The sequence below is a fragment of the Vigna unguiculata genome, chromosome 3 (genome assembly GCF_004118075.2).
Source record: "Vigna unguiculata cultivar IT97K-499-35 chromosome 3, ASM411807v1, whole genome shotgun sequence".
Taxonomy (NCBI): domain Eukaryota; kingdom Viridiplantae; phylum Streptophyta; class Magnoliopsida; order Fabales; family Fabaceae; genus Vigna; species Vigna unguiculata.
Window position 1 is genome coordinate 38,261,367 of NC_040281.1, and position 19,669 is coordinate 38,281,035.

Below are 19,669 nucleotides of genomic sequence, written 5' to 3' on the forward strand. Positions count from 1 at the left end.
GCTTCCAGTTTTGATGTGATTTTTTCATCTCTATCATTGGTTGTTAGACTATCAATATCCTTCTACATCTGCAAAGCACCATTAGTGAAGTGAAGGTTTTTTAGCAAAAGGGAAGGTGTCAACGCGCTTTCTGAGGGAACCAATCAAATTTGATTAGTCATCGTAATGCAACTGCAGCTGTAACTTTTTCATATTTATCCTGATTCAGTATAGTTATTTTTATTCTATTTGTCCTGAAAAAAATTAAGAACAGAAGTCCTTCTGTATACACCTTGAGTGATATCAATAAAAAGGTTGAGAATCTCACTTCACACTAAAAGCCTTTACAAGATTTATTCATAGAAAATTTGGTACTTGGAACACAATATTTCTAACGAAGTATAAGGAGTGATTAATACATATATGATGAAAAGGGCACAAAATACAAAGGACAAACTGGAGCCTACACTTGGTAACCTTTCTGCCTATTTATAGACAAACACAATATTAATTGCTTCCTTTTAAGTAAAAAAGACACTTTCCAATCTCAATACACTCTATCTAATGAAACCAATATAGGAATTTTGTCGAAGATAATAAGAGTTGAAGAAATGTGATACAAATATTTTACATTTATCCTTTATAAGCACGGTATTTCCTATTCATTCCAGGGGTCATGCAGGAGAAGATTGATTGTTTTTGTTTCTTTGGTTTGACACCAAAGATAAATGACCTCAGAGGAACTGAGTTTGAATCTGGAGTTCTCTGGGCTTTCTTAGAACTTGAGAGTCCAAATTTCTCATTCATCTTTGCAAGAGCCTTCTCACCATCAAGTTGGAGAGTTGTTACTAGATCTAGACCTGCTTGAAGTTCATCAGCAACTTTGTTGTTCTCTTGTTTCATGTTCAAAACCTCACCTTGGAACTTGGCTGCTTGATAGCTGGTGAACTTGAAGTCGTCATCTTCAGCACTTGCTTTCAGTGCCGCGGTTATCTCTTCCTGGATTTCACACAGGGACGTGAATCTACATTGAAGTTCTTCCTTCAACAGTGCACTGTTTTCCAACCACACTGATAGTTCATTTAGAATCTCTGCAAGGTGTTTATAAAGCGGTTTTGCATCTGTTTTCAAAGAATATTTTGCACTACTACTTCCTTCTGATGATTTCCATTTGTCCTCAATTCTTGATACCTCGATCAGCAAATCTTTTATAGTGGTCTCAAATTTCTGAATCCCGGTAAAAGAAGTACTGAATTTTAACCAGAAGTCCAGGTTCTCCTCTAGAAGTTCGTCAATGCTCATCCGGAACTTCTCTTCAATGGCCGATATCGTAGTGTCAGGTTCTGCAGCTTTCAAATATTCCTCAATGTCATTTTTCTCTAGTACAGGCTGCACTGAAGTTAAATCTACCAAATCCTCCTTTCCATCCAGGCCTTTCTGCAGAACACCTAGTTTCTGACGTAGGAGTCTAATTTCTTCGTCTTTCAAGGCATTTGCAGTCTTCAGTTCTTTCAACTGCAAAGATGACTCAAATAGGGCATCTTGATTTTTCTTCTCTATTTCTGCTAGTTTCGTCTTCATCTCATCGTAATTTTGGAGAGCGTTAGAATATTCTGACAGCAAAGCTTGTTCCCTATCCCGCATTCCATTCAACATTTCCTGCCAATCAGGTTCATCTTCTTTTGATATTTTTTGCTCCTGGGAATGATGACCCTGGATGACCTGATTTTCAGCAGTAGTTTTCAAAGCATCTGTTGATTTTGCAATATCACTGTGGCTAGAATCTGGGGACTTCTCTCTTTCTTTCAACTCTCTTTGTGATTTGTCTTCCCCTGGTTTTTCCTCTTCCATTTCTACTGAATTGGTGACCTTAACATCATTTTCCTGTGAACTTGTGACCTTAGGCTTGTCATCTGGATCCTTGAACTCCTCGTCTGTATTTACAGTTTCACTGTCTTCTTCCCCTTCAGCATCCTTGAAATCCTCATCTGAATTTACAGTATGAATTACACTGTCTTTTACCCCTTCAGCAACCTTGAGCTCCTTGTCTGAATTTCCAGTATGAATTACACCGTCTTTTACCTCTTCAGCTTCAGCAACCTTGAGCTCTTTGTCTGAGTTTACAGTATGACTTACACTGTCTTCTAGTACTTCAGCACCTTCGAGCTCCTTATCTGAATTCACAGTATGAATTACATTGTCTTTTACCACTTCAGCAACCTTGAGCTCCTTATCTGAAGTTGCAGTATCATCTACCCCAGCAGTGGCCTGATTCGCCGTGTTGGACTTTTCATCATTCAACAACTCACTATCTTGATTCAATGCATCTTGTCCTTTAAGACCATGTTCAGATTCAGCTTCTGTTGATGAATTCCTTTCGGGTTGTGATATTTCACTGACCACATCTGGTTTCCCCTTTTGGACTTTCTCCGAGATTTGATCAAGATTACAATGTGCTTCAGTGAAATGGGTTCGGAGGTTGCTATTCTGGTCTGAAACAATTTGGTTTAGATCCTGTACCCCACGTAACTTATCATTCATTTCCCTTAGTTGCTCGTTCAATTTAGCTTTATCATTGATCAAACTTTCCTTATCACTTTCTAGAGTCCGAACTACGGAATTAAGTTCATCCGTTTCTACTTTTAACCTTTGTACGAGAGCTGTCTGGGAAGAAACTGCTGTTTCTAAACTGACAACTTTGTTAACAAGTGAATCAATCTTTTCTGCCATATCTTGCACGGTGAGAGTTGAATAAGATCCAGCCTCAAAATGCTCTTTTATTTTTTCCTGCAATACCTGCATCTCCTGTTTCTGCTGATTCAATTTTTCCACCTCTTCATCCAAGCCCATTGTTCCGACTATTTCTTTTACATCTCTTTTGGCCCTTGGCCCTTTGGAAGTGGTTTGATCGTAATTGCATTCGTTCATGATAGAACTTAACTTATCCCTCACTTCCTTTACCCTTTTAGACTCAACTTTGGCCTCATTAAGTGATATAGACTGTTTCACTTCCAAATTTGACAATGTGTCTTGGCAAGACTTAAGTGCTGCCGCAGCCATCAAACACCGGGCTTCCTCGTCGTCAATAGCAATACCTTCGCCAAGTTCATCTTGCAAACTGGACACTTTCTCTTGTAATGCCTTGATCTGGTTCTCAGTATCCCAGTACTTGGCAATGGCATTGTCATAAGTACTCTTCACAAACTCTTTCACAGTTTGTAACGCCAGAATCTCCTTCTGCAGCTTGTCCATCTCTTGAAGTGCCGCCTTTCTGCTCAATCCAGATTTTGGAACTTTCGAAACTTTTGGAGCTGCAGCTGCGGCGGCTGCCTTCTTTGTATTGAGTTTCTTCGTGGCTGTTGTTATGACAGTTTTAAAATCTCTAAGTGGAGGCTTTGGAACCTTTGGAACACTTGGGACATTTGGTTTGTACCCATCTCCCATTTTTCTCGGAGTTTTTGGTCTGGGTGAATCCTCATCGTCCTCATCCATATACGGGACTTGATCTGGGCACACAGAAGCAATGGTGTTGTTGGCATTTTGCAACTCTGTTGAAATGTGATCATACCTATCTGCTAAAGAACGGTATGCCCTGAATGATTCTTCCACAAAGCTTATCAGCTCTGGTCTCCTTTTGTAATACATTTCTGCTCTCTTTGCAAAGGAATCCCCTTCTTCCTCTAGGAGCTTCAACACAACGTGCACCTTTTCCTCCATATCTGCAGTTTTCTTGTAATTTTTATTTTCACAAGCAAATAGGATGTATAAATTTCTCTATAAGCCTTCTAAAAGAAAAAAAAAAACAGAAGACATGCAATGGCATTTAAGCCCACGTGTTGCGAATTATGGAAAGAAAATCTAAATATAACTTTCTACAACACATCCATCATCAAGTTCTTAAATTGCAATGGCCGCTACATTGGTCACATTATAAATTGAATCTTCTGATATATATTTGCGCGTGAGCAAAACATAATTTGAATGTTGAAATCAATAATTAACTAACATCCAAATCTTACATGATCATTTGTTCATGACAAGTGAAAACAAAGCAGGCCATTTCAATCTCTCTCATATGAATTTGCCACAAAATTTCCATGCTCAAGGTATCAAACCATGTGGCACAAACTAGCAAATAATGTGGAATTAAGATCAAACCCAGCAATTAAATGATGTCATGAATTGAAAAGATTAAAAGCAATTCATTGTTGATCTGAATAGAAGGAAGATAATAAGAAAAATAATCTGACCGTGGAGGTTTTGCTCCATCCATTTTGATTGCTTTGTTCTGATGTGGCTAGCCCACCACCATGAATACGCGCTGCTTGCAGCTCTCTGCAACATGTTGATTGTTTCTTCTTTCTATTCCTATTATCCCTTCCCACTTATAGTTGTTGATGTTGGGATGAAAAAAATGAGAATAGAAAACATGCAAACTCTTTATGTCTATCCCTTTCTACTCTCTGTATGAGCCTAGAGAGGGAGAAGATATAAATTTCATGAGAAGACCAAGAGAAGAGAAAAAAAAAATGAAAAAAAAGTTTGATTCAGAAATGAGAAACAGATTTTATGTTGTGAGAGAAAAGAGAGAACGTGGAACTAATAAGTTCTAATTATGGGATCATGGATGGGAGAAAACTTCGGCCGAACTTAATGTCCCAACCCTCCTTTTTTTCAAAAAGCATGCCCAATGACCTGTGCCCACGTCTCACTCTCATGTTCATACAACGAAGCGATACCTACCATTTCTTTTGCTACCTTTTGTATAATCTTACTTTCTAAATTTTACTTTTCATTATTTTATCATACAAAATATTTTTTTTTATGAAAGATTAAAAAATATAAATCACATTAACTCACAATGCATGATTAATTTAGAAACAAAATATTTAAAAGAGGTAAGAATGATGCATGTCCCTTAGATTAGAATGACGTTCTAGAAAATCCATTTCAATTTTGATAAGAATTTTTTGTTCGATAGATATAAACATAAATAAGGATAATATTTAATTTTTTAAAAATTAAAAAATAAAGATGGATATGTAATTATTATCTCATACCTTTCTTTGTTCTAAATTACTAAAACACTAATAGTTTATTAAGTTAAGATTTTGTTCTCCTGATTAATTTTATTTTATTTAGAAAATCCTTTACCTCACAATTTTTCATTCTCTCTTAAATGTTAAATGTTATTTTTCTTGTTTAATATTCGTATAGTTCACTTAATTTCTTAAAGTTTTTTCTCTTTTATCACAACTTTGATTTTTCATTCCTTCGACTCATATATTATATTTTAAAAAAAAACACAATCCTCAATACTACTAAATAAAATAGTTTTAAGATACGTATTTAATTATTTTTACTCCTTTTAAATATCTTTATTTATTTATTATTTATTTTTGTTATGTAAAGATATTTTAATTTCAAGTGTTTAATTTTGTAAATTCATGGGTATATTTTTATGGACATCTTTTTGACATTAAATCATTGACAATATCATGATTTAGTTATTATGAGATGAGATAAGATAAAATTTTAAAATCTATTAAATATAGTAACAAATTTTTAATTTAAGGACGTAAATGAGATAAACTAATTTCTCACATAAATCAATAACTTTAATATATTTTAGATTTATAATGAATAGTTTTAAATGCCATAACATAAATGACTTGTTTTAATTATTGAGAGATTTATTTTAAAAATTACTAAAGTCCAATCATGTCTAAAGAAAAAATAAAGTAGATTGAATGAGACAAGCCCTTACAAGTATACGTGAAAATAGATTGGGTCATGCAAAAAGTTGTTTACATAGGTTTGATATTGTTCGATCAAAGATAGTGTTTAATCCTGAAGTTGATCCTTAATATATATTGCTTCTCAATTACAAGAAACAAATTATCTAATTTATTTGAAATTATGACTATAATTTCTTTATCTTATTTTTTAAAATAAAGTTTTGAATTACTTTGGAATTTAGAGTGATATAGATGTATTTTGTTTAGACCATAGTAACTCAATTTTAAAATTCTATTACTTTTATTTTAATTTTTATCTTTTATATTTAAAATCAAAATAAAATATTTCAAACGCATAACATAATTTAACACATGTTCTTTAAAATTATTTAAATAAATCAAATATAGAATAAAATTCTTATCTCTTCTTTTTTATTAAAAATGTAATGATACAGGATATTATTACGATATAACTTTCCATTCATAGAAAAGCATTATATCTAAATTATAACTTATTTTTTAAATCTTATTTTTGTATGACTAAGGATTATAACTTTCCCCTTATTTTGAAGATCTCACTCGTTACTTTCCAAATTAGAGTATTGGTTAGCATACTGGCCAACATATCCCAGTGCATCGGTATCCGGTAGAGATGACAAATAAACCCGTGCCCGTGGGTATCACCCGAACCCGTCCCCGTTTTGACGGGGAATCCCCGCTTTGACTGGGTATGGGTATGGGTATGGGTAATACCCGAAATTTTCAACTGGGGATGGGGATGGGGATGGGGATATATATATACCCGCCCAAATACCCGTCCCCGCTTAAATTACTAAACTATTTATAATTTATTAAATAATCTAAAAAATATATATAAATAAATAATATATTTACACATAAAATATAATATAATATAATATAATATAATATAATATAGTATATATACATATAAATAAAATATACTTTTATATATATATATATATATATATATATATATATTTACACATATACATGTAATATAATATAATATAATATAATATAATATAATATACATATAATATATATACATAATAATATAATATAATATATATAATATATACGTATAAAACAAATTAATCATTTAACTAGTGAGATCTTTTATAAACAAATTTATAACATTACAAATTTATAAAAATTTAAAAGAAATATATATATATATATATATATATATATATATATATATATAAAAGCATAAAATATCTACGTATATACATATAATATATATACATAATAATATAATATATATTATTATATTTATATTATTATATAATATAATATAATATATACTTAAAATAAATATATATCTATAAATATATATATATATATATATATATAAACATAAGATATCCACACATATAATATATATACATAGTAATAATAATATAATATATAATATAATATAATATATATAAATAATTATATATATATATATATATATATATATATATATAAACATAAGATATCCACACATATAATATATATATACATAGTAATATAATATATAATATAATATAATATAATATAATATAATATATATATATATATATATATATATATATATATATATATATAACATATTTCTCATTCTCTTTGTTTTTTGTTATATAACATATTGGCAATTGCTTCAGTTTTAGATCCAAGGTACAAGATGGACATGTTAGAATATTATTTTTATAAATTGTATGGTAATGATTTTGATCTGAAACTTAGTAGGATTCGTCAAATGTGCTATGATTTGGTTTTGGAATATCAATCAAAAAAGAATGAAACTTCTTCTTATAAAGCTACATCATTGGAGTTGGGAAAGGATGTTGATAATGATGCGAATGAATTTTTAGAGTTTATGGCAAAAAAGAAAAAATCTAGAACTACAGTTATGAAAACAGAGTTGGATTATTACTTGGAAGAAGATAATTTGCCGGTTACACAAGAATTTGATATCCTATCATGGTGGAAAACAAATGGGTTAAAGTTTCCAACCCTTCAAGCAATTGCAAGGGATGTTTTAGCTATTCCAATAACAACTGTAGCTTCTGAATCTGCTTTTAGTACTGGTGGTCAGATATTAACTTCTCACCGTAGTGGACTTCATCATATTACTATAGAGGCTTTGATGTGTACAAGAAGTTGGATATGGAACTCAAACCATCTAGGTAAGTTACTCAAATTTATTAATATTTTTTGTTAGTATTTTTTGTGAATTCTCATCTAATATTCTACATTTGGTGTTTGTAGGTGTTAAAAAATTAAAAGGAAAAGATGTTTTCATGAGTGAAAATGAATCTGATGAAGAAGGTACATTATATTCTAGTAATTAAAATTTTCAATTTCAATTATTATATCATATCTAATTTTTCATTTTTTTCTATGTGTAGGTGGATCGAATGCAAATGAAACCACTGATCATTTGTAAAATTAATAAATATTTTGGTTATTATAAAATTTTAGTAATGTGTAATTTTTTAGCTTTTATATAATTATTTGAATTTTATTTAGTTGTTATTTGATACTTTAATTTGAGATTTATACTATTATAATATTTTTCTTAATATTTGACATCATGAAAATCAAAAAGAGTATGTTATTTTAATATTGAATATTTTGATAGTATCATGATTCCGTTGTGTGATTTTTAAATTTTTTTTATAAAAAATATTTAATTGATATATGGAACAATAAAAAAATGGGTATGGGTATGGGTATAAGAAAATACCCGTTATCCGGTGGGGATGGGGATGGGTCAAAAGTTGTATACCCGTTGGGTTTGGGGATGGGGATGGGGATGAATTTTTATTATGGGGATGGGGATGGGATCATGATACCCGTACCCGTCCCGCCCCGTTGCCATCCCTAGTATCCGGTCATATTACTAGAAATTTTTATATTATATGAGATTTTTCTTAAAAACTTTTTAAAGAAATTTGTAAGAAAAGATTTTTTTTTTCTGTCATTTTTTTTAAGAATCTTAATTAGCATATAATTCCTTCATGGATAATTATTTTTTACAAAATTATAAAATTTGCAAGTATTTCCTACAAAATTTATTGCAAAAAGTATTTTATACAAAATACTGTTGCAAAAAAATTTGTAGCAATTTCTTGAAATTTTTTTTTGCAATTTTTTTTTACAACAAAATTTGTAAGTATTTCTTACAAAAAAAAATTCAAAACAAAATTGGCAAGAAATATGAGTTTTTTACTAGTGTCACAACATAGCAAATAATAAATATCATTATCTCTAGGAACTTGTGCAATACATTATTTACAATTCAATTAAATAAAAAAAAGTCACAAAAACACAAAGAAATTCTTGTATTTTTATCAAACTGTTGGTGTGCAACAGAAATTAACATAAAGTACTTACACATGTCAAGACTAGATTTCGTCCACTTCATTCTCATGCATTATCATCTCAATTCCAAGTTCATGTCAAATTCAACTCATAAGTTTACTCAAATCATATTCGTAGTAACTTTGAGCCTATGATAACTCATCAAAGTCTAATCCCTTGGATCATCAACAAGTAAAATCATGCATTAAGTTCAAGAGTCTAAGATTACTAATGAATCAAATTTAGTTATATCCTTATATACAAACTCCATTAGGTACTCAAATCCAGTTTTAGGTTCAAAAGACATTTTTCAATACCTCAAGAACCAACAATCAGACTATGAGTGATTAAGCCACAACAAACACTAAATACATAAATGAAATACTAATGTAGAAATGAAAAAACATATATATAACATGAAAAAATAGATAATATACCAGTTTATTACATCTAATCTCAACAATAAGTTTAACTCTCTATGGTAGAGAACTTAGGGTTTACAAAATGAATCTATAGGAAAGAAATGGAAACCAAAGAGAAGATGCAAGTTCTCTCCTAAGGTTCTTAATGACTGGTTCACACTCCAATTGTACCTTTCATTCGCATCTCCATTCTCACTTCGTACCATCTTCCTTTTCAACCCACAAAGGGAAAAAATCACCATGGATTAGGGGGGCCCATGGAGTAGAAGGGAGAGCTTCCCAACACTCCTAGCAGCTTCCAAATGTATCTCCGAAGCACCATAACCCTCACAAGAAACATGAATAAATACCCTATTTTGACATGTCGGTGATGCCACCGCCCATCGCCATCTCAACCCTGCTAGGCACCATCAAGTCAAACGCAAAAAGGGACTTTTTGTCAAACCACCATTTAGCGCCAACTTAGCACTATCCAGCACCAGTCTGCAACACTAAGTGGCACCCAACAATGGCTCTCTAGTTTGTTATCTTCCACCATAATTGTTTCATATTCACTTATTTCAAACACTTAAAAGGAGATTAGAGGTAAAATAGCACAAAATAACTAAAACATAGCAAATTACAAAAAATCGAGACAAATGTGAGGATTAAACCAGATAAAAGTCAAGGAAGATAATTTTATTCACAAAACTTAACACAAATAAAATGTAAATATTAAGTTATGAGTCTTATAGTCTTATAACATATATTATAGTGCAAAATAACTAAAACATAGAAAATAATAATAAAACGATACAACCGTAAGAATTAAATAAGAAAAAAAGTTAAGGAAGAATTGATTTTATTCACAAAAACTTAATCCAAATAAAAGGTAAAAAATAAGTTATCAGTCTTATTGTCTTATAACTAGGGATGTCAACGAGACATGTAGGGTACTGGTAGTGGTTCCACCATACCCAACCCGCTAGATAAATATTTGTCATGTACCCATATTCATATCCGTGCGGGTATCCGTTATGTGGGTACCCGCATATTATTTTAATATCCATGGATGTCTACGGGTATCTACGGATATTTACAAAAGAAAAATTTAATATTTAACAACATCTTTTCACCATAAATTTAAATAAAAATACGCATAACATTCATAAATTTCAAACAAAGTGCAAATAACTCATTTAAATAGTCTTGAGTGACAGTTTACAAAAAAATGAAGATTTTTTTTGATAAAAATAACTCATTCAAAATCAATGTGATAATGTTTAATCATGTTTATTTTTGTAATTTTAGCGGATATGGGTATCTACGGGTATAGATACTACTGTACTCGTCCCATTAACATGTGAGTATTAAAAATGCACGTACACATTAGCCACGTGTATCCATTTATAATATCAATTTTCTACCCATTGCGAATTTTATTCACATATATCGGATATGAATTTTTTTCACATCCTTACTTATAATGTATATTATTCCTCTCACAAAAGAATTATATACTAAAATAAATTATACAATTCTATATTTAAAATATCTCAACTGAAAACAAATAAATTTATATTAATTTTATTCAGCTATTTTCTCTCTAAATTTCATATATAATCATATACTTTATAAACTATAAAACTGAAAATTATAACAAAACCAGAAAATTAAGTATAGCTAATAAAAAATCAAGAAATTACTATAAACATTTATGCCAATAAAGTTTTAGTTTGACAAAAATAATAATTTAATGTGACAAAAATTTTATTTCAGTAAAATAAAAAATCAACATTTATGACAATAATTTACATTAACAACCATATAGTAATTTACAGAAATAATAATATTTAATTTTATTAAAATATTAATAATAATTTACAGTAAAAAAACAATAACATTCAACCAGCATAAAAGTTAAATATAATAAATAAAATAAATTTTCTAATGTTAACAACACATTTTATTTTCTTAAAATACAACGTAACCAAATATACAATTCACTTAATTATTTTTTAAAATCAAATGCATTATAATCAACAAAACTGATTTATTTAAAAATTATGAAATTGATATATATATATATATATATATATATATATATATAAGACAAAATTTGTTATATGTTTGGATACAATAATAATAATAATTTATGACAAATTAATTGTTTCTTTTACATATTAAAATGTAAAACTCATTTCCTAACTTATTGGTAATATATGGAGTGATAGGTGTTCTAGTCTTTAAAAAAATGGAAAGGAAGAAAAAAAGGTGTGGGTTCAACTTTTATGATTAACAAAAACTAACAACAAAGTACATATTCCCTATATTTCCTTTTCTAACCCTAAGAATCTATTTAATTAAGGTGAATGGGACATTTTAACAGCTTTCAGAGGAGATGCATTCACGTCCTCCCATTCTTTGCTGTTCATTATATTTAATGTTGTATAAAATGTTGATTAGGTTGTCATTCACAAAACATGAAATTTCCATGGACAAGACTTCTCTTTTTTTTTTCTTTTTTTATTTGTCTAGTACCTCTCCATTCAGCTCATCCTTAAATAGATTCCAAGCACCACTGTAACATGAAGGCAAAAAAATTACTCAAACCCAATAAAAGGATGAGTGTGACACATTGTCTTCCTCATCACTCATTACAAAAATGATTAGCAAGAAAACCTAAAGCCAAAGATTGATGCTTAACATAATCCACATGATACATCACACGTAAATCCCTTTAAGAAAAAGTGTCTGTACTCATCACTAACATGTAATGAAGTGAATCAACCTATAAAATAAAAAAAATAAATCATAATTATACTGTTGAAAGAGCATGTAAAAGGTCACCTGAAAAAAAAAATCTTTGTATATGTTCTTGAGGACACTTAAAAAAGGGTTTTCTTTGAGACCCCACCTCCTTGGAGCTAGCTGTATAATTAGGAATCAACACTGCAAAGCAAAGCCATTACCATTATCATTGCTCATAAAGTGAGAGCCAAGAGAGGCTCCAACCACCCGATGGACTAATCTAGATCATCATATTCTTAATCGCACCAATCAACACAATGATCATTATGAGATCACACCAACACAATATCATCATCACGCTCTTTGTGCACTCTCCTCACTTTAAACATTAAACAAAATCACACTCATAAATACAAAAATAAAAATACATCATACATTTTTAAAGTGATTCATACTTTAAGTTCTTTATTTACAAATTACAAATACTCAACAAAAATATTATCACATGTAACATCCCATTTTAGTAGTATAAAACTATTAAAATAAGATATTTTATATTATAATATAAATTAGAGCACGCGACTGATGTATATGAGAATCAACCTTCTACAGTTATCCAAAATATACCAAAGCAGTGGTACCATAGGTACAAAACAATGCCACAAGCAGAACTTAAACTTGAAATAGTTCTCCAAAAGGATTGCTCACAGAGTAAAGAATTACAAAATAAACAATTCCAAAAGGGGCTCAAAAGAGTGTTAACAAACATGTCTACACTAAACATCACCATCTCTGTCAGCCGCGCACGATCATCAGAAGTTTCCACATCTGCTCACACAAAGATTGGTGATCATTGCAAAAACAAAAGCCAAACAAGAAGCAAACATAGAGAGAAAGGGCAAGCTCGTTGCAAAAAAGAAAAAGAAATACACACACACACACACACACACACACACACACACACACACACACACATATATATATATATATATATATATATATATATATATATATATATATATATATATATATATATATATATATATAACACTCAAAAGAATTGCAGAACAACGCACCAATTACACCAAACAAAGCAATATCAACTAACTCATCACACAAGATAACACTCTAGACTCAATTATTCGGATCTAGACATTGATGTATGATTCTTGGTGGTTTTTGCACTTGTGGTGACCTCTACTACCTGCAGAGTCATTGTCAATAGGTTTCACCCTACCACACAAGGTTAGTTCCTTTAACCGTCATAAGAACCCTTAGGTTGTTCTTAAAGACAGGACCTCCTGCCCCTCTCACCACATGACTCATTCCACTCTACATGAGTCTTGAATGAACATTAGAGTATCAGGATAAACCTCATGTATTGACTCCTTACATCAATGATCACACAACTAATTAAATCAAATAGGATTTCCCCCATGGAATCTCCTATATTCTCACACAAGCATTTGAAAACACATTAAAAACCATACAACATATGTCTCTCTTGGAAAATAACTAATTCTTATATTTTTTATCCAATCCAACTTAACAACACATTATGCAAACGATTTGAGATTTTAGAAATAAAATTGTAGCTTGTGTAAAGCTCCAAAATATTTTTATTTATATTCAAATTAAAGATGATTGAATCAAGAACCAAATGCAACAAGAACCAACTTAATTGAATAACTATAGAGAAAGTTATGCACCAAACAAGCAACAAAGGTCAATGTTGTCAACAACCAAACTACAAGGACCTTACGATAAAAACTTCTCTCACTACAGAGCTCCGATTCAAGATCCAACCAGTCAAAGTCAAGAACTATGTGTTAAGGATCAGCTGTTAAAATTTCAGTTTGATCCAACGGTTAACGAATTAGGAACCTTCATTTTACGAAAAATGTGCAGTGTAGGAAAACGAGTAGCGTCACACCCTATGCTTCTTTGTTGTGAGATTTTGACTTATTCCACTACACAATTTGGTATCTTGCACTTTTATCTTCTCAAACTCATTTCAAAGTGATTTATAGATGATACCAAACTGAACAACTGCAACAATCAATATCTCTCATTCCAATTGCATTCTAAACTACCTAAAATTCTCTAACCCATAGATACCCAAACATGAAATTCATCCCCATTCAATGCAATCATTAATCAAACATACTCAGCACATTCCAGAACAAAAATAAGTACACTCTATTTCAAAGAAAAAGAAGGAGTTCTAGTTTCCCTTACCTTGAAAGATGCTAACCCAACAACAGGCCCCAAAAGAAGAGCACCATGGCACAACTACAGCTTACGGAGGTGGAGGAAGAGCATTCAATAAGCTCGGAGGAGGAAAAAGCTTATGCCCTAGCAGAACTTTATGATTCAGAACTGTGAAGGAGAAGGGAACTGATTCTGGAGAGGAGACATAATGAGAGTGAGTGGCTGGGAGGGGGATTATGGGGGTAACAAGTGGACTGACCCTGGATTCTTTAATAAAACCAACCCAAACCTTTTTAAAACAAAAAGGGGGTCTTACATCACTCATTATGTAATTCTTTTTGGAAAAAATGACAACTATTTGTATCATTTTTGTACCAAAATATACAAATCTTCCATACAATTTTTATGGTGAAAATTGAAAATTGTCTTATATAATTTTTCTAACAAAAATTGCAAAATTCACTCAAGTCGTCTTTGACCAAATTCGCCCAAGTCAGCCACAACCGAATTTGCCTGAGTTGGCCACAACCGAATTTCAACCAATTCAAAATTTAGTCGAATAAAATTTAGTTGAATTCGGTTGAATTAGTCCCGACTGGGTCGATCTTGTGAAATTTCGGCGATTCGACCTAGATCGAATTTCGGCCAAGTCAGCCTCGACCAGATTCGGCTGGGGTGGTCTTGTCCGAAATTCGGCCGGACTTGGTCATATTTGGTAGAGTTGGCCCCTACCTAAATTCAGCTGATCGAATTAAGCCGACTCGAGCCCGACCACCGATCAAAATTTTGTTGAATTTAGCCAACCTCGACTAAAGGTTGCCTCAGGCCGACTTAGGTTGAAGTTTAAAATGAGTCGACCTTGGACAAAGGTCGAGATGAGTCAGTTTGGGTTGAAGGTCGACCCTGGTCGATTAGACTGAATGTCGAGACAAGCCTATTCAAACTAAAAGTCGAGAGAGATTGTTATAAACCAAAAGTCTAATAATATATTTTAAAAAATGCTTAAATACTAATTTAGTCTCTATTTTCGTTGAGCTTATTTAATTTGATCCTAATTATTTTTTTTGTTGAATTTAGTCCCAATTTTCGTCAATTTTGTTTAATTTGATCATTTTTTGCTAATGTCGTTTACATAAGTAACGGATAGTGAACAATGTCTATCACGTGTCAATTTGTGTTTTCAATTTTTTTTATTTTTTAAATTCAAAAAAAAATCCATGTGTTAAGCCAACACAATGTGAGGGTCAATGACACGTGTCAAAGTCAATATTTTATATTCAATTTGATCCTTGTATTCGTTATTTTCGTTAAATTTAGTACCATTTTTTTTAAATAGAGCAATTCTGTCATTGTCCAAATTGAGACAAAATTTAATTTTTATATAGGTATTATATACTTTTATTAAAATTAATATTTTTGTTAAATGTTTTAATTTAGGGATAGAATTGGTTTGAACTTCAAATGAAAATTTTTAAAGTGATAGTAAAATTATTGATTTAAAATTTTACGAGGTTAAAAATCACATAATTTTTAAAATTTAAGAGATGCAATAGTGGAGAGGTACGATGCACGGATACGATACTTGTATCGGACACAACACGTATCTGATACGTCGATACGTTTATTTTGAAGATAATAGAATATGATACGTGATAGATACGTGATATATGAATATTGAAAAATGTATGATAATTCTTAAAAACATAATTATATGATTATTATTGTGTGAATCAAAATTAAAACTATATGTACTAAAGTTGTCAACATAAAAAATATAAATTATTGTCATCATTAAAGTACCACTACAAGAAAACTCTTAAATAATGACCAATTTTATTAATCAAAAATAGGTTAGAGATCAATTTCCCAATTAGAAACCAATTTAGAGATAAATTATTTTGGTAGTCAAAATCTTGGTAGCTAATGTTATTGCCTAATTTAGAAACTAATTATTTTTGTAGTCGAAACCTTTGTAGCTAATGTTAATGACCAATTTAGAAACCAATTCATAATGAATACTATTTTAATTATCAATTTAGAGACCAATTATAATTTTGTGAAACTATTTTAGTTGCCAATAATTTTTAGTTTTTAAATTGGTAATTAAATTGGTCACTATATAGTGACTAATTATATTTTTTTTCATAAAATTGGTCATTATTCAAATATTTTCTTGTAGTGTTTTATGACTTTACAAATTATATACTTCATTGATAAGTATTGATAAAGTATCCCAAAGTATCGAACACGGATACGTGTCGGACACGGATACGTGTTGGACACGAATACACGTTATCCAAGTTGAAGTATCGATGCATCATCATAGGTGGAGAGTATTAAAAAAGTTGGACTAAAATAAAAAAAAATGGAATTAAATTTAATATAAAATATTGATTCTAACATGTGTCACCTAATTCTAACACGTAACACAATATTGACTTAATATTTGAACACTTCTTAAAATCATCAAAATATTTACAAATTTTAAAATAATTAAAAGAAAAAACCAAAAAAATACACACTAATAATGAAAATAATTAAAAGAAAAAAAATCCAAAAATACACTAACGTGACAAAAAGTATTCATGTACATTCATTACTAGGGATGTCAAAAAAATTCGTACCCGCGAGTATCCGCAGATAAAACCCGCAACGGGTAGGAAACATATATTAAAAAATGGATACCTGCTACCTGCAGGTACGGGTATTTTTCATACCCGGATCTTAACGGGGCGGGTACGGCTATCATTATATCCATACCCGTGGATACTTGTACCCGCTAAACTTTAATTCACAAAAGTATCATCATATATATATATATATATATATATATATATATATATATATATATATATATATATATATATATATATTAGTAAAAAATATTCTAGCCTAATTTTTTCTAAGTTGCACATCTTGTCTTTTGTCTTGATTCTTCAAACTCCAAGTATTGGTACGTTGTCTTCTTCCAAGTACACCCCTTGACATTCTTATCTTTCCTGTATTTGAAATTGGGCATATACATCAAATCTTATATAGACAATGACGTTTATCGTATGCTTGTTGTCAAGTGATGAAATCAAAATAAGAATACTTGGCACGTGACAATTGAGGTTTATTATTTGTTTATTTTGTTTATTTTTTAGGAATCAATTGGAAAAAGTGGACTTTTTGATAAAAAAATTACTTACAAAATTTTCATTGTGTTGAACGTCATTTTATATCTACTTTTATAATTATTTGGATTTTTATGAACTTGAGTTTATTTGAACTTTATTTAAAATTTATGACAGTGATATATTTTATTTTATTTAAATTTATGATTAAATATTTGTTTTTTAATTTGGTAAATATCCAAGGGTACCTGTGGATATCCGCGAATATGAAAAAATAAGCGGGTATCCACATAACGGATATCCGACGGATATGAGTATGAGTACGGGACGAATATTTATTCAGCGGGTAGGGTACGGGAGAGCTACTACCCGTATCCTACCCGCCCCGTTGACATCCCTATTCATTGTAACATCCCGTTTTCATAGTTTTTAAACTATTAAACAAAACATTTAAATTTTAATAGTTCAGAAGCAGATGATGACATAGACCAGTATAACATATAATACAGTCATCCTCAAAAATAACCATACATACGCTGATCAACATATACAGCCCATACACTACTAAAGGGTTACAAAACACCTTAAGCATCTACTAAATAAACATGTAACTACTACTGCTGGAAAACGTCTTGGAAACCCCTTCAACGCCTGTCTAGGAAGGGTGTACCTTCGCCTGCACTTTTATCTGCTCACGCCATTCAATAAGGACGATTATTGCAAAAGTAGAAGACACACAAAACACAATAGAAACTAGAAGGGTAAGCTAACTTGAACAAAGAGTAAATCATGAAATTTTCATACTAAGACAGAAAACAGACTTTTATTACACAATCTATTAAATCATCCAAATAATCCTGACCATAACACCACACCTCATTCTAGACTCGATATCCGGATTATGTAAGTGGCATTGGAGCTCTTGGTGACTTGCACTTGAGATGGTTCCTAAACTCTGCAGAGTTTTAGGCACAAGGGGTATTCACCCAACCATTCTCAAGGTAAATCCCATCACCTCTATGATGGATCGGAATCATAGACCAGGACCTCCTCCTACTCCCCTTGACGTAATCCATCATACTCTACTTGAGTCTTAATGGTTACTGGGAACGTCAGGATATCAGCAATCTGAGTCCTCATGCCCTTACATTTACTAAACCACATTCCTTAGGATTTCCCTTGAAATCCTAACTCCAACATATTCCCATTCACATCAAATTCATACTCAGTTCCATCACACAGTCTAACATACATAAGGATCACATACAATATCAACCAACATCATCTTAAAGCAATCAATCAAGCAATCAAGTAATCAAAACAGTGAGAAAACTAATCTTCTGCAGGGAATCTCGCTTAGGCTAGAGGGTCTCGCCTAAGCTAGAGAATTTATCTTGCTTAGGCGAGACCTCGTACAGTGGTGAATTAAAAGTCCTGGGCGAACTCTCGCTCAGGCTAAACTGGCTCGCCTAGACGAGAAGTCATCTCGCTCAGGCGAGTCCAGCTCGCCTAGGCGAGATTTCATGCAGTGACAGAGGTATTCATCTTGGTAGTTTCGCTCAGGCGAGAACTGCTCGCCTAGGCGAAAATACTAGAATTACTATGCTGTTCTACACATGCATTCTCGCCCAGAACCATCCACCATCCAAATTCGCATACAAACAGTTTCCAAAATACCAATTAAACACACAATCACATAATTGAATCATTCATAAACACAATTTACATGAAATCTAGTTGAAAATTCAGCTTCCCTTACCTATTTTCGATTTAAAGCTTGGAGGAAGACAATCTAGGAGAGGGGAGCAGAATTCCTCAGCCCAACCTAGGAGAATTCATCATCCAATCACACAGAAAGGATGAGCACTGGGTTAGACTCAGAATGGAAGCAAAATTTCGAGTTGAATTTCTAAATCAGACTTGAAGATGTAAGGGAAACTTACCTAGGTGATGAGAGGCTATGAGTGGAGGCAGGAGGAGGCTCAAGAGTGACTTCCTCTCCAGAATCTGATCAGAAGTAAGGAAGGTGAGACAGAGAGAAGAACTGAGTTTGCAGAGGAAAAGTGAGAGGGGAGGGGGTTTTGGCTTCTGTGTTTGGAAAGAG

The 19,669-nt window shown here is 31.5% G+C and overlaps 1 protein-coding gene across 2 annotated transcripts; it reads right to left on the reverse strand.

The window, feature by feature from the left end:
• Window positions 1-371: 371 nt before the first annotated feature.
• Window positions 372-4,590, reverse strand: LOC114179419 (protein NETWORKED 2D-like). 2 transcript variants are annotated; one of them, XM_028065759.1, is made up of 2 exons: window positions 4,230-4,590; window positions 372-3,698 (listed from the first exon to the last, which is right to left on the reverse strand). In XM_028065759.1, exons 1-2 carry the CDS (start codon window positions 4,321-4,323, stop codon window positions 613-615), a joined length of 3,180 nt encoding a protein of 1,059 aa, XP_027921560.1. In that variant the 5' UTR covers window positions 4,324-4,590; the 3' UTR covers window positions 372-612. The 2 variants fall into 2 exon arrangements, with proteins under 2 accessions (XP_027921560.1, XP_027921561.1); XM_028065760.1 differs by lacking the exon at window positions 4,230-4,590 and adding an exon at window positions 3,999-4,168.
• Window positions 4,591-19,669: the final 15,079 nt, after the last annotated feature.